The 17744-nt window shown below is 41.2% G+C and overlaps 1 protein-coding gene across 3 annotated transcripts; it reads right to left on the bottom strand.

The window, feature by feature from the left end:
• Positions 1-1507: 1507 nt before the first annotated feature.
• LOC128410571 (uncharacterized) lies at positions 1508-16214 on the bottom strand. 3 transcript variants are annotated; one of them, XM_053382016.1, is made up of 14 exons: positions 14689-16212; positions 13721-13843; positions 13122-13241; positions 12630-12749; positions 11855-11977; positions 11504-11586; positions 10385-10531; positions 9395-9440; positions 8021-8154; positions 6366-6494; positions 5028-5145; positions 4199-4333; positions 2991-3116; positions 1508-2120 (listed from the first exon to the last, which is right to left on the bottom strand). In XM_053382016.1, the coding sequence occupies exons 1-14, from the start codon at positions 14912-14914 to the stop codon at positions 1999-2001; spliced, it is 1752 nt and encodes a 583-aa protein (XP_053237991.1). In that variant the 5' UTR covers positions 14915-16212; the 3' UTR covers positions 1508-1998. The 3 variants fall into 3 exon arrangements, with proteins under 3 accessions (XP_053237991.1, XP_053237992.1, XP_053237993.1); XM_053382017.1 differs by having other exon boundaries at positions 10406-10531; positions 14689-16211; XM_053382018.1 differs by lacking the exon at positions 2991-3116 and having other exon boundaries at positions 14689-16214.
• Between the last annotated feature and the right edge of the window lie 1530 nt (positions 16215-17744).

Genomic DNA, 17744 nt, shown 5'->3' with positions numbered 1-17744 from the left:
TGCTGGGAATCACAAGTAAGGGGAGTGTTGTTGTACTAAAGTCCTGCTTATATGGTTGTGCTAAGGTTCTGCAAATGGTTAGTCAATTTGAGAACAGGATGCAGGACGAGATGGGCCTTTGCTGTGATCCAGCAAGCCTCTTATTGTGTTCCTAAGCACATTCAAAAGCAGTTAATCCAAGATGACATTGACTTAAATCCAAGGGTTCTTTTCCTCCAATACGGAGGACTTCTTCTGTAGGAGAATCCAACCCAATTATTCTCAAATGTTACCGCAATGAATATTACAAGAAGATAGGAACTGAGGGAAAGAGTTTATTTCTTTTGACATGACTCCTCCTAAAGCACAATAGTGGTCTCTGTTTATAGGAGATCAAAATAGTAAATTAAACATTTTATGAATTGTTATTTGGGCAATGTAAAATTTACCTGCCCTTAATCAAGAGTGCCGTCATTCATAACATGGTGTCATAAATGCCCTTGCCATCTTAATTGCAGCCATAATTCAACTTAACATCCATTTTCTGTTAAAAGTAGCACTCATGGGAACTTTTACAGAGAAAAATATTCCAACAGTGTTTCAAATTTACTGCTCAAAAGTTTTTCCAAATTATTGCAAATTTGTTCTGACGTCCATAGGTGTGTTCTGTTCCAAAATGACGTGTATTAAACGAGGGATCAGTGTCAGGAACCCTGCATAACAACTTTTTGAAGTGTTTGAATTAGGGAAAGAGTTTTGATGGACAGCAGAAAGAGAATTGCTAACAGAGATAAATGGATGATACTTGAGTTTCTCACTTTAGGACATATCAAAGTGAATGCCGGTGAAGTCCTACTCATTTGCTAGTGAGGCAGTTATAAAAACTAGTGATCCAGGATTGTCTAGATGGTTCCTGCCAGGTATTTTTGGTGTGTGTGTGTGTGTGTGTGTGTGTGTAGGGATGCAGTGAATTTGGATGACATGGGCTATCTACTGCTTTTCTAGAATTTGTCACTCTTGGGTTAAAATCATTTAGGTTGTGTGTGTGTGTGTGTGTGTGTGTGTGTGTGTGTGTGTGTTTAAGCTGAAGGAATACTATTTTAATTAAATCCTGGAGAAAGCTAATCAGTTTTCTGAAATGTGCTAACAAATTCATGCTTTGGATAATGTGCTAAAATCCTCATGCTGAAAACTGAGGTCTCAAAAGCTGTAAAGTGTTCCACCACAACATATCCTTAGGCAATGAAAGAACTGATTGGTCATTCATGTATAAACATAGGCTGACTTGGTAGCATTATATAATGGTACCAGCTAGCATGATACATACTTTTCACACACATTTCTTTCTCAAAATGTCGATTTTAATAAAAGATTATAAAATTTCACTTGAAAAGCTAAGATTTTATTATTTACAACTGGACATCTGGAAGGGGTGAAATTAGGGTTCAGGTATTCTGAAATGGGAGACTGCCATCAACTTGCAGATGAGTTTAAGGCCATCAGAAACACCTAGGCAGCATGAAGAGCTGAACCTAGAGCAAGATTGATAAGTCTACCAGTATAGGGTTTCACAGTTCATGAATGCTTCAACAAGGACAATGCAATGCTACAGTCTGTACATCTAAGGATAGTGAAAGTATCCCCAGGCATGGCCCATGCATGTATCAAATAATGAGCTGCATTGTATGAATCAGCCATCATGCATCAAATAGCACTAACAGACCTTTTATAAAACTTCAAGCACAGTGCTTTTTAGTAGAATCTACCCACACATCCTACTGTGAGTCATCAAGCGTTGAATAATGGAGCAGTAATACATTACTGTGTAAACTGGTCCCTAATTTCCACCCATATGGAAGTTAAAAGTCCTATTGCGCATGTGCTTGCTGTGGATTTGCCCACAGCCATAGCGTGAAGCTGAGACACCCACATTATGAGTCAGCTCCCTATACAGAGGCAACAAGCTAGTCACCCAGAGCGACATCACCTAGAGCAAAACGCATAGAGTGGAACAAGGCTTCAGGTGTCCATATGTCTGACAGCAATACTGAGAAGCTCCTGTGTTTCTGCAGTTTGTTGACGGACTTGGTCAAGGTGCTTCTTCAGTTGGCACTGGTTGAATGCTGATGAAAACTCTGCATCTAAAAAATAGGGAAGCAACAACTCTATTTCTAGACCTGCACAACTCGTCATATGTGTACATCTTGCCCTGGTCCACAACTTTACAAAACACTGGAGAGAGGGTTTGTTCTCCTGTCTTACATTCAGCTTGGATCTACAAAAATCTGACATTCATATCAAAGCCAAATTGACCAACTTTGAGAACAGGATTACTCACACCTAATATATTCCTCACACCTAATATATTCCTTGTTGTTTTATTACTTTCCAAGAGTAAGTTAAGATGCATCCTTTGATCATTTACTTGCTCAACAATGTCTCCTGAGAATCTTGCCTCCTGCTTTCTTTGCTAGGGGTATTTCCCCACTTTCAGACACAGAGTGTGATGATAATCTAATCCATTTATCAAACATTTATGCATGGAAGTTATTTTGCATTCCATGTTAACGGATACATTTTTTAAAAAAGTAAGTCAGGTTTGTTTGCTGCTGGAAGGTACATGCATAACTACTTTTCCACTGTGATTTTTTAAAAACATCAAAAAAGAAGACTACCCCCCCACATTTTTTATGAGAACCGTAAATAGCTGTTTCCAGGATTCATATATGCGATTCTGAGAACAGATTCAGTTCCAGTAGGAAGCGTGTAATGAATACGGCAAATGAGCCTGTATAAAGTTCTGATTGCATTCTCAGTGAAAGGAGAGTCAATTAACTTTCCACCAAACCTTTTTTAAAGGAAGACTTTGGTTTTCATTACCAGAAACTGGCAGGACTCAGCTGTGCATTATAGCTGCAGTGCTTCTGGTAAGTACTGATGAGCTTAGCTGTTATGCCATAGCATAGGAATCCCATGGGATATTATGTGGCAAGTGATACAGCAGTCCATACCTTTCTGTAATATGCAGAGAGTGGATATGCTCAGATGCTGAAAGCGATTCTCTTGGTGAATAAGATACTTGATGAGGTATTGCTGTACCTTGCTCATATGAGATTTCAACAAAGACACCACCTCTTCTGTGCAATTAATTTGGAGACAGGAATAATTACAAAACTGAATGCACAAGGCAACATTTTACACACTTAATCCGGGAGTAAGTCACTGAACAAAGTGAGATTTCTTCTGAGTAAACATGCACTGTAAAATGTTGATACCCCATTACATTGCTGATGCACTACTTGGTTTTCTTGTTACTAAGTTGTTGGGTGAATGACAAATTATAAATTGGTATTCATAGTTTGGGAATGCTTATGATAATTTTATGGTGGGAAATGTATGCTTGGGCAGATGTTTAGTGTGATCATTTTTATTGTGTTTTTTATATTTGTTTACTATGTAATTTGCCTTGAGTCCTTAATAAATAAAAATTTTATAATGCTAATTAATAATATTCAGAATTCATATATACCAATCATGAATGCCAGTAGGGTATGGAGAATAGAGCCTTAAACTTCAGGTTTGGTTCATAAAGTAACTCGGAATAATAAGATTTCTTGCTGATTTTGGCTGCTATAATAATAATAATAATAATAATAATAATAATAATAATAATAATAATATACACTCACTGTGATTATTCTGAATCTAACACTTATAACAGCTGTTATATGGTGCATTCAACAGAAACATGTTTATGTTATCATTGGTTATTCAAATTAAGCATCACTTCATATGGCGCACAGTGATGTACAAATATTTTAGCGGCTTTGTGCAGCGTTGCTATCTTCAATAGGGAAATGTAATACTGAGAAAAGGATGTACACAAACAAGACAGAAGCTCCTGCCATGAACTCAACATGTATTCTTTACACCCAAAGGAGTCTGCTGGTGTGAGACAACTGATAGATGCAGCTGCCACTTAGTCCAGGGGAAAAAAAAACATCTTAGGGAGTCCTATTGTAGCCCAGGGAACTCTCTGAAAACTATCCTAGAATTAGCAGGATTGGAAAATAAATAAAAGTTTTGTCAAAGCTGACTGGTACAGTGCTCTCCCCTGCGATTCAACCTGTTTGGGCCCATGGGACTTCTGTTGTTGTCACCTGAGTGATATCAGGCATGCTGGAAATGCAAACATCAGATCATTTACATTGATACTTACTGTGCTGTAGGAGGTGTTTGATCACAAGGGCAGCGTGGAACGAAAGCTCTGCTTGTTCCACTTGGCCGGCCAGTGTTGCCAGACTGCATACCACTGAGTCATCCACCAATTCCAGCATGCACACTGTGGCTCCCTCTGGTGGTAGAAGAGCAGAGTAAAAGACTAAATCAGCAGAGTCGAAATAAAAGGAGACAAATGAACAGGCCTAGGGCCAAGGCTGAAAAGACACTAGCAGAGCTTGGGAGGCCAGTAAAATGGATTTCGGAAGACTGAAATACATGCATGGGGGGGGGGTGTCAAAATGTTCAGAAGCAGATATAGGTGGGAAGATTCCTTAGGGAGGGTTTCAGCGATGGGAAATTTGATGCCCTGCTGCTCTGCTACCTCCCTTTCCATACATTCAGCTAGTAAACACCTAGAGGGTACCATGTTTGCCTCCGCTGGTCTAGAAGCACTAGCGAAATTACTAGCAATGTCAACACTATGTTACCGATACAACTCTTTGAGTTGGGATTAAAATCACTTGTCTGCTGTGTTTCACTCCTATTAGCAGCTCTGGTAGCTATGCAGCCAGTGGGATAACGTAGAACTGACTGTGGGAATCTGTTGATTTTTACGACTGCCCTTTGGTTCCCTCTGTGCCCCAAAATTGTAAGGCTGCTGCAACCCTGTGCACACTGACTTTTGCATAGGTAAAGGCTACAGCACTTCCTTCTGAGCAGACATGTATAACACTGTGTTGTAAAGTTGGCGGCAGCAATGGAAATCAATGAGTACAAAATGTGTGTGCTCTCAGCCCGTCCACTCAGCACTCTGAATGCCCCCTTACCATGTTTCATCAGGTCAACAAGACAAGACATCACACAGTGAAGAGATTCCTCTTCTAGAAAGTCTACACTCTGGACAGCTTGAAAAAGTCCTTCAATGCATGGACTTTCTATGACTCTCTGCAAATAACAAAAGTAGATCATGTTGTTACATTCATTCTGAAAATTGTGGTGTCCCGTCCCCCACCCGCAATTATAGATGCCAAGCTCTTAGTTTGCCTTGGGCCTTCAGGGCTGTGCCTATTCAAGTGTTAAGCCCAGAAATGTGTGCAACAAAGGCATCTGTGGGGATTTAATCTATGCAAATGCATGTTCTATTAAATGCCCTAGTTATGCATCATGACGCCCTGAGACTGTCCCACCAGGAGAGTTCAAATTACACGGATGTGCTTGAAATTAATGAATACAGAGTAAGTCTGCAATGATATGTGTTACAATAGCCTTCATTTCACAAGAAGCCATCAAGTGTGTGATAACAAGGCAATCTGGGAGATGGTCTGAGGAGCCAAGAATATATGGCATATTTCCTGCAAACATTTATCCATACACAGTGGGTTTCCACTTTCTTGAGCAATTATCATCTAAGGCCCTTCTTTGTGTGCCTCCTCCATGAGAGGTCTGGAGGATGGCAACATGAGAATGGGCCTCTTCTGCAGTTGCTCCCTGTTTGTGGAATGTTCTCCCCAGGGAGGCTTTCCTGGTGCCTTCATTATATATCCTTAGGTGCCAGGCAAAAATGTTTCTCTATAACCAGGCCTTTGGTTGGTTGAGAATTCTATGGCCTTTTAAATGTGTTTGTGGGAAGGGGTGTTATTGGTTGGTTTTTGGTTTTGTTTTATTATGTATTTTGTGTTCTCATTTTGTACTTTTATGTTGTGAACTGCCCTATGGTCTTCAAATGGAGAACAGTATACAAATTTAATGAAGGAGGAGGAGGAGGAGGAGGAACAGGAACAACCTAGTTGAAAAAGCATGTATACCAACAAAGCCAAATTTCCAAAAAGCCTACAGTGAAGGCGTAAAAGTCACAACTTGCTTTTTATTTGTTGGTAAGATTTTTCTTGTGTACTTTTTGAAACACGTGGTCATTTGCTCCCTTGAATGAAGCAAAGACGATGTTTCATTTTAATTATAAGGTTACCAGATGTCCCTGTTTCCCGGGGACAGTCCCCAGATTTACAAATCAGTCCCCATACAAAATCCATTGAAGTTGAAAAGTGTCCCCAGATTCATTGGGGAAAAAATCTGGTAACCTTCTTTTAATATCACTTAGTAAGAGAAACAGTGAAGTGAAGCCTTCAGAACAATGTGTAATCCTGAAAGCGAGACTTGGCACTCACCTCTATGCTTCTGGAAAGGCTGAGATTTTTAATAAAGCAGGCAGCGTGACCTACAATCACTGGGTCCATTTTCCAGGCGAGCAGCAGGTTCCCTACCGCCTGCAGCAGTTCATCACACATCAGTGCATCCTGCAAAGGGAAAGGTAGCCAGTGAGTAGCTGAAATGAAGGCAGCAGAAGAGACATGGTTCTACCATACCACTGTGAATGAGACTAGAGATGGGTGATTGAGATATAGATATATAGATATATATCACTTGATTGTTAATAAAAAGCTGAAAGCGGGTAAAAAAGAATAAAAACAATAAAATTATCAGTAAAGAAAAACCCCAATTAAAACTAGTATTTAAAACATTAAAAAAATTAAAAATCAGCAATAAACTAAAACCAGAAAACACATGCCAATATTCTGCATGTCCAGACAGGCCTTTTGAAACAAACATGCTTTTTTTTTTTTTTAAGCAGGCACCAAAAAGAGTAGAGTGAATGAATTACTAAGGAATCAAAGAGATATGCTTTAAGTTTTTAAAACTCTTTACATTTAGGATGAACTGCAACAAGTGTATTGCAATTTGAGAGCTACAATTATGAAGAACTATGAAAAGCTCCACAAATTGTCTCTTCATGTTTCAGTCCCAACTCACGGCAGCAATGCAGAGAAATTGAGCCTCCACTACCTCCAAACCACATCAGATGTTACTGAAATGTGTGTGTGCATCCAATGGCACATGCAGGATTTGACTTTCCTGTTCCACCACAAACCTCCCATGTTACAACCTCCATTCGTTTTACTGATGCCTGTGTCCCACCATATTGAGACTCGTACGTCACTCCCACATCCGAATGCATTTTTGCAGGCAAGTTTATATTATGAAGATGTGGGGCTTTTCCGTTTGTTAAGGAATGAAGGTGCTATGAAGTCAACCAAACCCAAAGTCACCGAAGAACAAATGATTTCTTCTTCCCTAGGAACACAGTGTAGTGTTGGTAACCACTGAAACATTAGTTCATCTTGGTTGGAAATGTTAGCTTTGTCCCACAGTTTGTTTTCCTGCTGGGGTTCCCATGGAGAGCTCCTTTTCTACTTCACTTGGAATTCAGGTCAGAGCAGAATGGGAATCCTTGAAAAGGTCTTTAAAAAAACAATCCCAGGCTGGAGGGCATTGAAACCAGTAGTCTGGGCAAACCAAGATGAAAAGCTGACCCAACAGAAGACAATATAAACATCTCTACTGAGGATTAATTGTTCAGGTTTCCTCTGTCACAGAACATTTTCTCCAATGCCAAAGCAGCTATACCATCCATCACAACCACAAATGGATATTTGCTACAGAATGTGAATCTCAAGAAGACAAATTAGAACCCAATATGATTATAATCAGAATTTGTTCCCAGCGCTCCCTTTCCAACCTTATTTCTGGATATGCACATCATCCCACACTTTCAAATGCATGCTGAAGCCTTTTCAGAATGAATTTTGAATTATTGTCTACTGATCACCTGGCCGCGTCAAACTGTCATTTTAAATGTGTTACCTTTGATGAAACTTTTGTCCACTGTCATCTTTCAAGGTTGAGCTGCCTTGGAACATTACGGCCATGCACATTTTGACTAAAGCTTACAAGGCAAAGGGTAATATAAAACAGAAATGTGCACCTGGTTGTCTGGGTGCTGGGATAAAATCCGGAGAAGAATGATGGAATTGTGCTGAATGTCTTTCCTGTTAGATGCCAGGAGAGGGAGCAGGTGGGACGGGATCTCCAAAGCAACAATGCTGGTCTGACCACTCTCTGTTTGGAAAATGAGAAGGTTGCTCAAGGTCATGTGTGCAGATCAATAGAAGCTGCTTTGGAGAAAAGGATTTGTGAGAGAAAGGGGCCTCCTCTAGACTGACTCAATCAAGTCAGCTGGACTTCACAGATCAGGCAATGTTATGTTATGACAGTATAGAAGTTAAACTTTAGGTTCTGATTTTAATGAAAAGTCAAAAGAAGATGAAGACCAAACTGCACAAGAGGGTTGGACTGGTGTTTGTAGAAAGGCACTGCTGGAAAGAATTCTCTTCAGAATCAGGGGACTGAAATTGATAGAAAGAGTACAAAGAGTTGTGTTTCTGTAACTTTGGTTGGGATTGTGGTTGTGCAAAATCAGCTGCTAGGCGCAAGTGATTGACACACACACACACACACACACAAAACAGTGCTTTTTTCGGGGGGGAATGTATAGGGGTACTCTCATTTTCCTATTCATAGGAATACTATTGAAATACTGCCCCTCAATGAGGCCAAACTTAGATTCACAAAATGTTTAGGGGTATGCATACCCCTGCGGCCCCCCAGAAAAAGCTGTGTGTGTGTGTGTGTGTGTGTGTGTGTATCCTTATTCTTGTCTACTTTATCCTCACAGAATTGACAGTTTAAGAATGGTAAAAGGAAGTGTATGGATTTGTAGTTATAATCCATATTAATGATCTTGCTTGTCGATTTAAAACACAGAGAGACATCTTTCATTACAAGCACATGAGCAAAAATGTCAGTGGCCAGGGATATTTTTCACCAACTCCTTCTTCAGTCTCTTTTCTCCTTTTCTAGATGGTGTAAAACTTCCACATGATCTTTCTCCCGCCCCAAACATCTGTGGCAGAAATGTGCCTTGAGCATTGTAAGGTATTGGTCAATCAAGTTTTACTAATCTTTACATCAGTCTGAATGCTGGATTGGTTTGCGGTCACCTTCTCTAAAAAACTGAATCTGTGTTTGTTGGTATACTTTAGAACAACAGTACTGTCACTCACAGCCTCTGGTAACTGAAGGGTTCATTAACTTTCAAAAAAAAAAAAAAGTCACACCATCCACGTGCCTGAAACCAAAACATGGTATTCATCTTACTTAAAAGAACAAAGAGTGACTTGAGGACATTCCTTCCAGAGGCTAGACTGTACAAAACACAGGAAGGAGGGGGTTCTATTTTTGTATCTTTTAAGTGACTGCAATTTTTCGTTTATTAGCATGCTAGGACTGTAGTACTTACCACTCGCGGCTAAATTCCTGAGACAGACACAAGCCTGGTTGGAAACCTAGTTGCAGAAAACAAAGAAATCAGAACCCAACAGAGAAAGAACTTTTGGCTGTGAAAAGGCCACAAAGCTGACTGATCCACAATAGCTTCGTGCAATACTTGCTAAACCTCCAAAATGTTCTGACAGGATTATGTGTCAATGATGGGTAAAGTTAAAATGTAAGCATGTCCTCCGTGGCAACATGAGGCAAAACTAAGCCTTTAAAGCCAACTGTGAAAGTGCCCCATAGATATCTGAGAGATACTCAAAAAAGCGCCACTTATGGGTGCCTAAAAGTACAAGGATGTGTAGCCTTTCAGAAGAACAAATTGCTCTTGATTTAAGGTGCATACACACCATATATTTAAAACATATTTAAAACACATGGCAATCCCCCCAAAAAGAAAAGAATAATGGAGCTGTAGTTTAACAGTGCTACAAATGGAAGCTCTGTGAGGGGTAAACCACAGTGCTCAGAATACTCTGAGGGAAGTCACGTGCTTTAAATGCATGGTGTGTATGCAGCCTTAGTGAACAATACAGATAATTTTGCATTTGCTTGGGAAAATCTGTAATTGTGAAATTTTACTCTCCACACTACCTCACAATCTTCTCCAGGCAGAGATTAGGGAAAAGCCCATCCCTATATTCCCAGGCCATCACTATGAGAATGAAAATATTGAACCAAGAGATCTCACCATTATTTAAACATGGAATCCCCTCTGACTGTAGGAGATTCTGAGTTTGATCTCTTAGAAATTCATGGAAGATGCCACATCTAGCTAACTCCAGCCTTTGTGTATTCTTGCGCCCCCATGCTAAAGAAAGCATCTTTTCAGTCATTTCCCTATACACAAGATATTTAGCCTGCAGTCCTAAGCATACCTTACTTGGAAATACACCCCACTGGTATCAAAATAATATTTCTGAATAAACCAGGGGGGGCTGTTAGTAAAACAAACCTGCATAATCCACAGCTTTACCTTGTCCACAGATGAAGACAGAAGGAAAAGAAGCATCCGCAGAAGAAACCTATCACCGGTTTGGAGCATGGCTTTATGGTGCTGCGAGTTTGTGGCCATGTTGCTCAGAGCTGCACAGCTATAATACTGTAAGAAAGAGAAGTGTTGTGATTTTGAGAAAGGAAAGCTTGTGGCCAAGGGTTCTTAAACTGTGGTCAAGACCTCACAGCAAATTAAAGGGATCGTGACTGATGATGGCGTTCCTAGGGTGATAAAATTGAGAGAGTATTTGCATACAGCATCTCCCTGCATTTTCTGGATTGGCACTGTATTACACCTCCAGGAGTTTTGGGAATGTCCCAGGAAAAAAGAATATTTGTCAACGAGACACAACTGTGATCGCTACAGTCCACACTGTGTAGAGAGTCTGGATGTCTAAGAGTCAAAAAAGGGGGACAATACTGCATCGGTGAGATGACCAGATCCCTTTTCTTAACAAATCACTCACACACTATTTTGTCCCCTTCTGCTAGGCATACTGCATAGATTCTGCTAGGCAAATGGCATTCCTTGCATTCATAAAATACTCATTATGAGGCTGTTTACAATTCTCAGGAGTCATAGTAAGAACAGAATAAAAATCTACACTCCAGTCATGTATTTTACATGTTTGCATTTCTCTTGCACTAGCCTATTTGAAGATGAGAAAGAAGTATTTGTTCAGTTCTTGAATCTCAAACAGGTTAGTGCCTATTAATAGCTATTTCCAAACAAAAGTTGAGAACAGAACTGAGGAACTGGAATACCCCCTGGCTATTTTCTTTAACCCTACAACAAATCTGAACTATGAAACGAGCACCTTTCTTCAAGCTGCAATGACCTGTTTTTTCATTTCACCAAAAAGCTTAGCAGTTCATTTCCAAGGTGCACAAACATATGTAGTACCCCCCTCCAAGCAAAAGTATGTGCAACATCATTGAATTACTAATTTCTGGAAGTTAAAATGTTAAAAGACTACTGTCTCGTCTATCTTTTCCTGCATCTGTAGGTTCAGTTGAGCAGCTGACTATTTCCACAGCTTTGAATGCTCAAAAACTTCTGTTTTAATGTCAAGTTTACCTGTACTTCCGAATCGGGGGACTGTAACAAAAGGGTGAGGACTGGAAGAGCACCTTGTCGAAACAAAATTTGCTGAATCCATTCTGCAAGGGAAGAGTGGTATTGCTAATGAGGTATTTTGACCAAATGAACCTTCTCCTTATCATCACTGCATAGATAAGAGCTAAAAATAGCATTTCCTGGGAATAAGCCCAACTGGAATCAATTGGCTTTCCCGCTGAGTAGACATGATTTAGCATTGTACTTGAAGTAAAACATTTCATTTTAAAGAAAACAATAGCTTTGATGATAAGTTTCCCTTGCCACAAATTTCTGTGTCAATGCACAAATAAATCTCCTGCAGCCTAATACCTGATTGTGTGAGGTTAAAAATTGCTCCAACTGCATTTTGTTGGACTCTTGGATCATAGGATTTAGAAAGGGCCAGTAAGGGTACCACTCCTCCTGCTGCTGCGATGGCTTCATGGCTGACATCTGGCAAAACAACAGGGCAAAATAGAAATCAATGAGGTTTCTTTGGAGGAAGAAGTATCCATGTTCCTCCAGGCACACTTTAAAGAACAGAGAGTGGACAGCACAAAACAGTTGCAGCATATGAGTTGGGGGTCCTGGGTGCCTAGTGGCAGAATGAATAATGTTAAGAGTTTACCATCAGGTTTTTGTGAAGAAGCTTATTGCTATGGGTCACCTTGAAGCAAAACCTGACTTTAGAAAGTACACTTCATCATTTATTAATATCTGAACCCAGGACTCCAAGGCCAACTTTATATTTATTGCACAGTATGGGGCCAGTGACTAGGCAGTTCTTAGGCAGTCCTGGAGGACTGCATTGACTCCACTTGTGTGTCTGTGAAGCACCAAGCGTGTCACCACCCAGAGCCATCCAGGTAAGCTGCAGTCAAACTGGTGTCAGAAGTGTGCCTCCACAAGCTCTGCCCCACTACACTGACCACGACTAGTTATAGCATACCAATGTGAATAATCCACTCTGCTCACAGAATTCAGCTCTTCTTGATTCAGAATTTCTATAACGATAAGGCACATCATTACCTCTCAATCACAAGGTGTGGATGTGACATTGTCCCTGGACCTGATTATTGCGCTATGCTTTGGACACACTCCTCACCTGTGACAGCTAGTGTCATTATGCAGGCACAGGAATTACACTGGACTGTGGCATCTTCAGACTCAAGCAGTTCCAGAATTGGCTCAATTAGATCCATTTGGACGACATGATCCTTGGTTACTGTTTGTCAGTAAAAGCAGGAGTAAATGTTATGTTTACAGTGCCTTTAATTCAGCTATATACTGGAGAGAGAAAAGGATTGCCATCAGCGCACAATATCACTAGTGCATCTTACACCGGAATAAATGATTTCTCACCCCTTTGGTACGAGAAGTAAGCAAAACCCACCCTCTGAATGAATGCTCCCCCCCAAAAAAACCCCCACATTTTATCAGGGCAAACATCCATCCTACTGATTATCACTTTTTAGTATAGGAATTTATATCCTGCCCTTCAAATAAAATACCTGGGCAACTGGACAGTGGTAGTTCCTAAGATCACAGCTGATGCTGATGGAGACTTCAGGATATGGTATCTTGGGCATTTACTCACCATTTCCTTCCAGTAAGAAATTCACAAGGGACGACGATGAAATCTGCTGAACCTCCAAGTCATTAGACTTCAACAAAGCATAGTATATTTCCAGATGCTCTCGAGGCAGCTGGATGTTCACTGCAAGAATGAGATGAAATGCTGATTGCAAAAAGCTCTTCTGGAACACTTGTCCCTTACATCTTCAAACACTTGATGCTTTTGGAGCAACACCTAGATGGCCTACTTTGCCTTTCAAAATACCTTGTAGCCCTCCTTTCAGCTGTCTGTGCAAACTCATGTGAAAACTAAACCTGTATTACATATTTTTACTAGCCCCTCTTCTGCCAACCTCTCATATGAGTAAAAAGCCAGCTAGCACTCGCCCAACTCTATAAAATAATAAAATGGGAGACTAGTAACTGCAAAAGTTGTGCCACATTATCTGGGCTCCAAGTAAATCCACAGAACTTGCATTAAAAGGGGCTAGACCCAATTCACACATGCTAGGGAACCAGTAAGACTGCCTTGGGCACAACTCAGCTACGTTTGGGATAAATTGTTTTGCTTCTCCAGGTTTCTACAAATTTTTTAAAAAGAGAGTATGGAATGGATCTTACAGTTTTGATGATTTATGCTCAAGTAATAGAGAGCAGCAGACTTTTGCAAGCCGGGGTTCTCTGAAAACGCCAAGGTCCTCAGAGCCTCTAGGGAGACCTTGCCAAGTGGTGACATTTCAAAACCTTAAGAAAGATGTGATAATAACAGAGTCTGAATTGTGTCAGAAGAAGTTAAATACCTGAAGAGTCCAAATGTACAGAATTTAAAGCAACAGATAAAACACGACAGAGACAAACTTCCATGTAGAAATATTCTCTCCTTTAAAATTAGCATACTAGATAGAGCTGAATTTTTGCAGTCCAAACCTCATGTGAGAAAAAAGTTGTTATATATGCCAGTTTGTGGGAGTAGTTGGGACATTCCAAACTTGGATTTCTGTTACTGTATTTAGCAAACCAGCTTAGCCATGCTATTTCCTTGATTATCAAGGATGAAAACAAAAGATGGGAGCACTTAAGAGTTGGAAGAAGTGGACAGCATTCCATTTGATGTCTTTCTGTTTTCAAATAACAAATTCAACTCCAATCCTCTAATACCTAATAGGTTTTTACAGAGAGTATTTCAATGTCGGCTTAGGAAAGTGCTCGTGCTTGTAGCAAAAGTACGGTATGTGTTTGTTAGTCTTTTAAGATGCCACAATATTTCTTGTTGCTTTTATGCAAGAGGCTAACAGGTCTACCCCTTGCTATGATGCCTTTTGTAGAACTGGGATTTCAAATGCTGAATGAGAGTAATTTAATCAATCGGCCTGGAACTGGGGTCCACTGCTTTGTCTGAATATTTGGTGCTGGTGAAATACTGGTTCCCCCATTCTCCCTTCATTGCTTATAAGAGCAGAAGCATAAACAGCTCTGTGTCATTCACTTTATACGATCACTGAACTGCATGATCTTAAACAAAGCAACCGAGCTCAAGTAAACATCTCTCCAACTTTGGCTGCCCCACCTTCATAACAGAAACTTCTCACCTCTTTCAATGTGCTGCAGAAACTCCTGAGCAATCTCCTCTTCCTGGGTCTGAAGGGCAGGCTTGTATAGCTGCTTTGTTTTAAAGTTTTTCCGTTTCAGACAGGGGCACTCATGGATCTGACCCAAGCACTCCTGAATATCCTGCACCAGACCCGAAGACAGTGTTTTTACTGAGAGAGCCAAGTCACAAAGCAACTGGACACACTTTGTACACAGCTGACCCATGATTAACTTTCGGATCCAAACAGAAAATGCAGAACAGAAATGCAGACTGAGAGTTTGTACTGCCACTGTTGCTCCTGTGTTCCCTTGTACTGGCAGATTGCGATCTAGATAACTCAAAAAATAATTATCTAGACAAGTTGGGAGGGAAAGCTACTGCTGCTTTCTGTGTCCAAGCAGCATGGCTGAGCAAAATCTAACCGCTGTTCTCTCTTGCGAAGCATAAGAAATACTTTTAAAACTTTAGGCTGCAGCCGGTGGTGATCACCTTCCCTCTATCTTAGGAAGGAGAAAAATTAGGCGGTCAAACAAAAACAGTACATTCAGAATCCACCTCTGTTCTGTAGCAGAGAAATCGTGTTTTGTATGCCAAGAATAAGGTCAACTGTTTTGGAAGGCTAGCAGCACCAGCCTCTGGGATAACAAACAAAAGAATGCTTGCATATTGTGGAGTGACATCATGGGTGAGGGCAGCACACCTGCTGGGCTCCACCTCTACAACTGAGCTGCCAATCAGAAAAGACAAAAAATAATAATAAACTAACAAGAAATTCCAGTTTCTACCAGACAGAAACAATAGTACTGTCTGGTTGGCCGGCCGGCCATAATGGCTTTGAATACTTCACGTAAGCAAACGCAGAAGAATACACAAATGCAACCACAATCATTAATATTTAGTCTGCTATCCCTCCCACTCTGGTGTCATCTGCAAATTTGATGAGCATCCCCTCAATTCCTTCATCCAAGTTGCTTATAAGGACACCACAGGAACCAACTCCTAGGGGCAAAACCCTGCAGCACCACACTTGCTACTTTTTTCCAGGATGATGGGGAAACAATGGGTCTTAGTAATCACAGCATCATTTTCCTACTACCTACATCAAGTTGACCAGTTTGTAGTTACCGGGGGGGGGGGGACATTTGCCTGCCTCCAGTCTGCAGGGACCTAAACCTAACCTGTTCTCCAAGAATTCTCAAAGATTATAGACAGAGGCTTTGAGATTACACCCACAAGCTCCTTTAGTAGCCTTGGATGCAGCTCATCAGGCCCTGGAGATTTGAATTCATTTAAAGTAGCTTAGCTGTTTCTTTACCACCTCTTTTCCTATCTTAGTCTGTCCTGACTTCTATTAAGCCAAATTTCATCCTCACTTCCTGGCCACTGCCTCCAATCATAGAATATTAGAATTGTAGAGTTGGAAGGAACTACAAGAATCATCTAGCCCAACCCCCTGCAATGCAGGAACCTTTTGCCCAACATTGGACTCGAACTCACAGCCCTGAGATTAAGAGTCTCTTGCTCTACCAACTGAGCTACATGAAATCCTACATAAAATAAATATAAATACCGTATTTTTCGCCCTATAGGACGCACTGTCCCATAAGGCACACCTAGTTTTTTGGGGGGGGAAACAAAGGGGAAAAAATTATTTCACCCCCAGGCGTGGGGCTGGGGTGGGGGAAGCCCAAGCTTACCCCGACCCCAGCCCCCAGAACAGGCAACTCTCCGCAAGCCGTGGGAGCCCAGCGCTGGGCTCCCGCACCTTGCAGAGAGCTGCGTGAAGCCTGGGCACGCTGAGCTCAGCGTGCCCAGGCTTCAGCATGCAGGCAACTCTCCGCAAGGCGCGGGAGCCCAGCACCGGGCTCCTGCGCTTTGCGGAGAGCTGCGCGAAGCGTGGAGAGCGAGAGGGGTCGGTGCGCACTATACTATACTATACTACACTATACCTAAATTGCTTATACTTATACTATTACTAAGTGATATATAACGATAGCAGCATGAGTGAAGAGTGCCACCTATTGATGTGTTCTGTCCTTAGAGTCACAAAGTATACAATACGGCTTCTTTCCCTACCTATTCAATTTTGTAAAGACCCACAATGTAAAAGCAATAGATGACAGAAGCTGCTTTATTTCTTTCGTAAATTGTTGCTTATAAGGTATTTACAAGAGGTGTGCTTTGGCTCTCTGTGAAGCCCAAATGACAATGTAAAATGAGGGATTTGGACAGTTTGTACATGCCCAGGTCAGATTGTGCTGTTAATAAGGTGTCTCGTGTTGAAACAGGGATACTCTAAAGTCCCAAGTCACTTTGTGGACTTAAGTGCTCATATATGGCAAAACCATGCCAGCTAGGCAAACACCATAACCTTGAGTGGGGAAGGAATTGAGAGGTTGGGAGCATCTTTCATTTTGATGGATGGACAAGTCTAGGTTTTAATAACAGTGGATCATTTCCCCAGGACACTCCATGTGAAAATGGATAGGGTCAGTTAGCCAGTTTTAAAACATGGGTTCTATGAAATAGAAATGCTAAGTAATGATGGTTGGGATTGATGGGGATGGAACTGATGATGGCTGGGAAATGTGCTGTGTTAGCCCCAAAGGTACAGAAGCTCACTGGATGGCAAGGAACAAGTTGCTGTCTCTCAGTCCAACCTACATTAAATGGATGTTGTGATGCTACAACGCTGTTCTAAAACAATAAGAAGAGTCTTGTGGCACCTTAAAGGTAAAGGGACCCCTGACCATTGATTCTATGATTCTATGATCATATGATTCTATTCTATGATTCTACGATTCTATGATTCATTAGGTCCAGTCGTGGCCGACTCTGGGGTTGCGGCGCTCATCTCGCTTTATTGGCTGAGGGAGCCTGTGTACAGCTTCCGGGTCATGTGGCCAGCATGACTAAGCCGCTTCTGGCGAACCAGAGCAGCACACGGAAACACAGTTTACCTTCCCACCAGAGAAGTTTACCTTCCCACCTATTTATCTACTTGCACTTTGACGCGCTTTCGAACTGCTAGGTTGGCACCTTACAGGGTAACAA

This window comes from Podarcis raffonei, chromosome 3 (assembly GCF_027172205.1).
Source record: "Podarcis raffonei isolate rPodRaf1 chromosome 3, rPodRaf1.pri, whole genome shotgun sequence".
Classification (NCBI taxonomy): Eukaryota; Metazoa; Chordata; class Lepidosauria; order Squamata; family Lacertidae; genus Podarcis; species Podarcis raffonei.
Note: the sequence above shows the minus strand (reverse complement) of the source record. Positions and strands in the feature narration are given on the sequence as shown.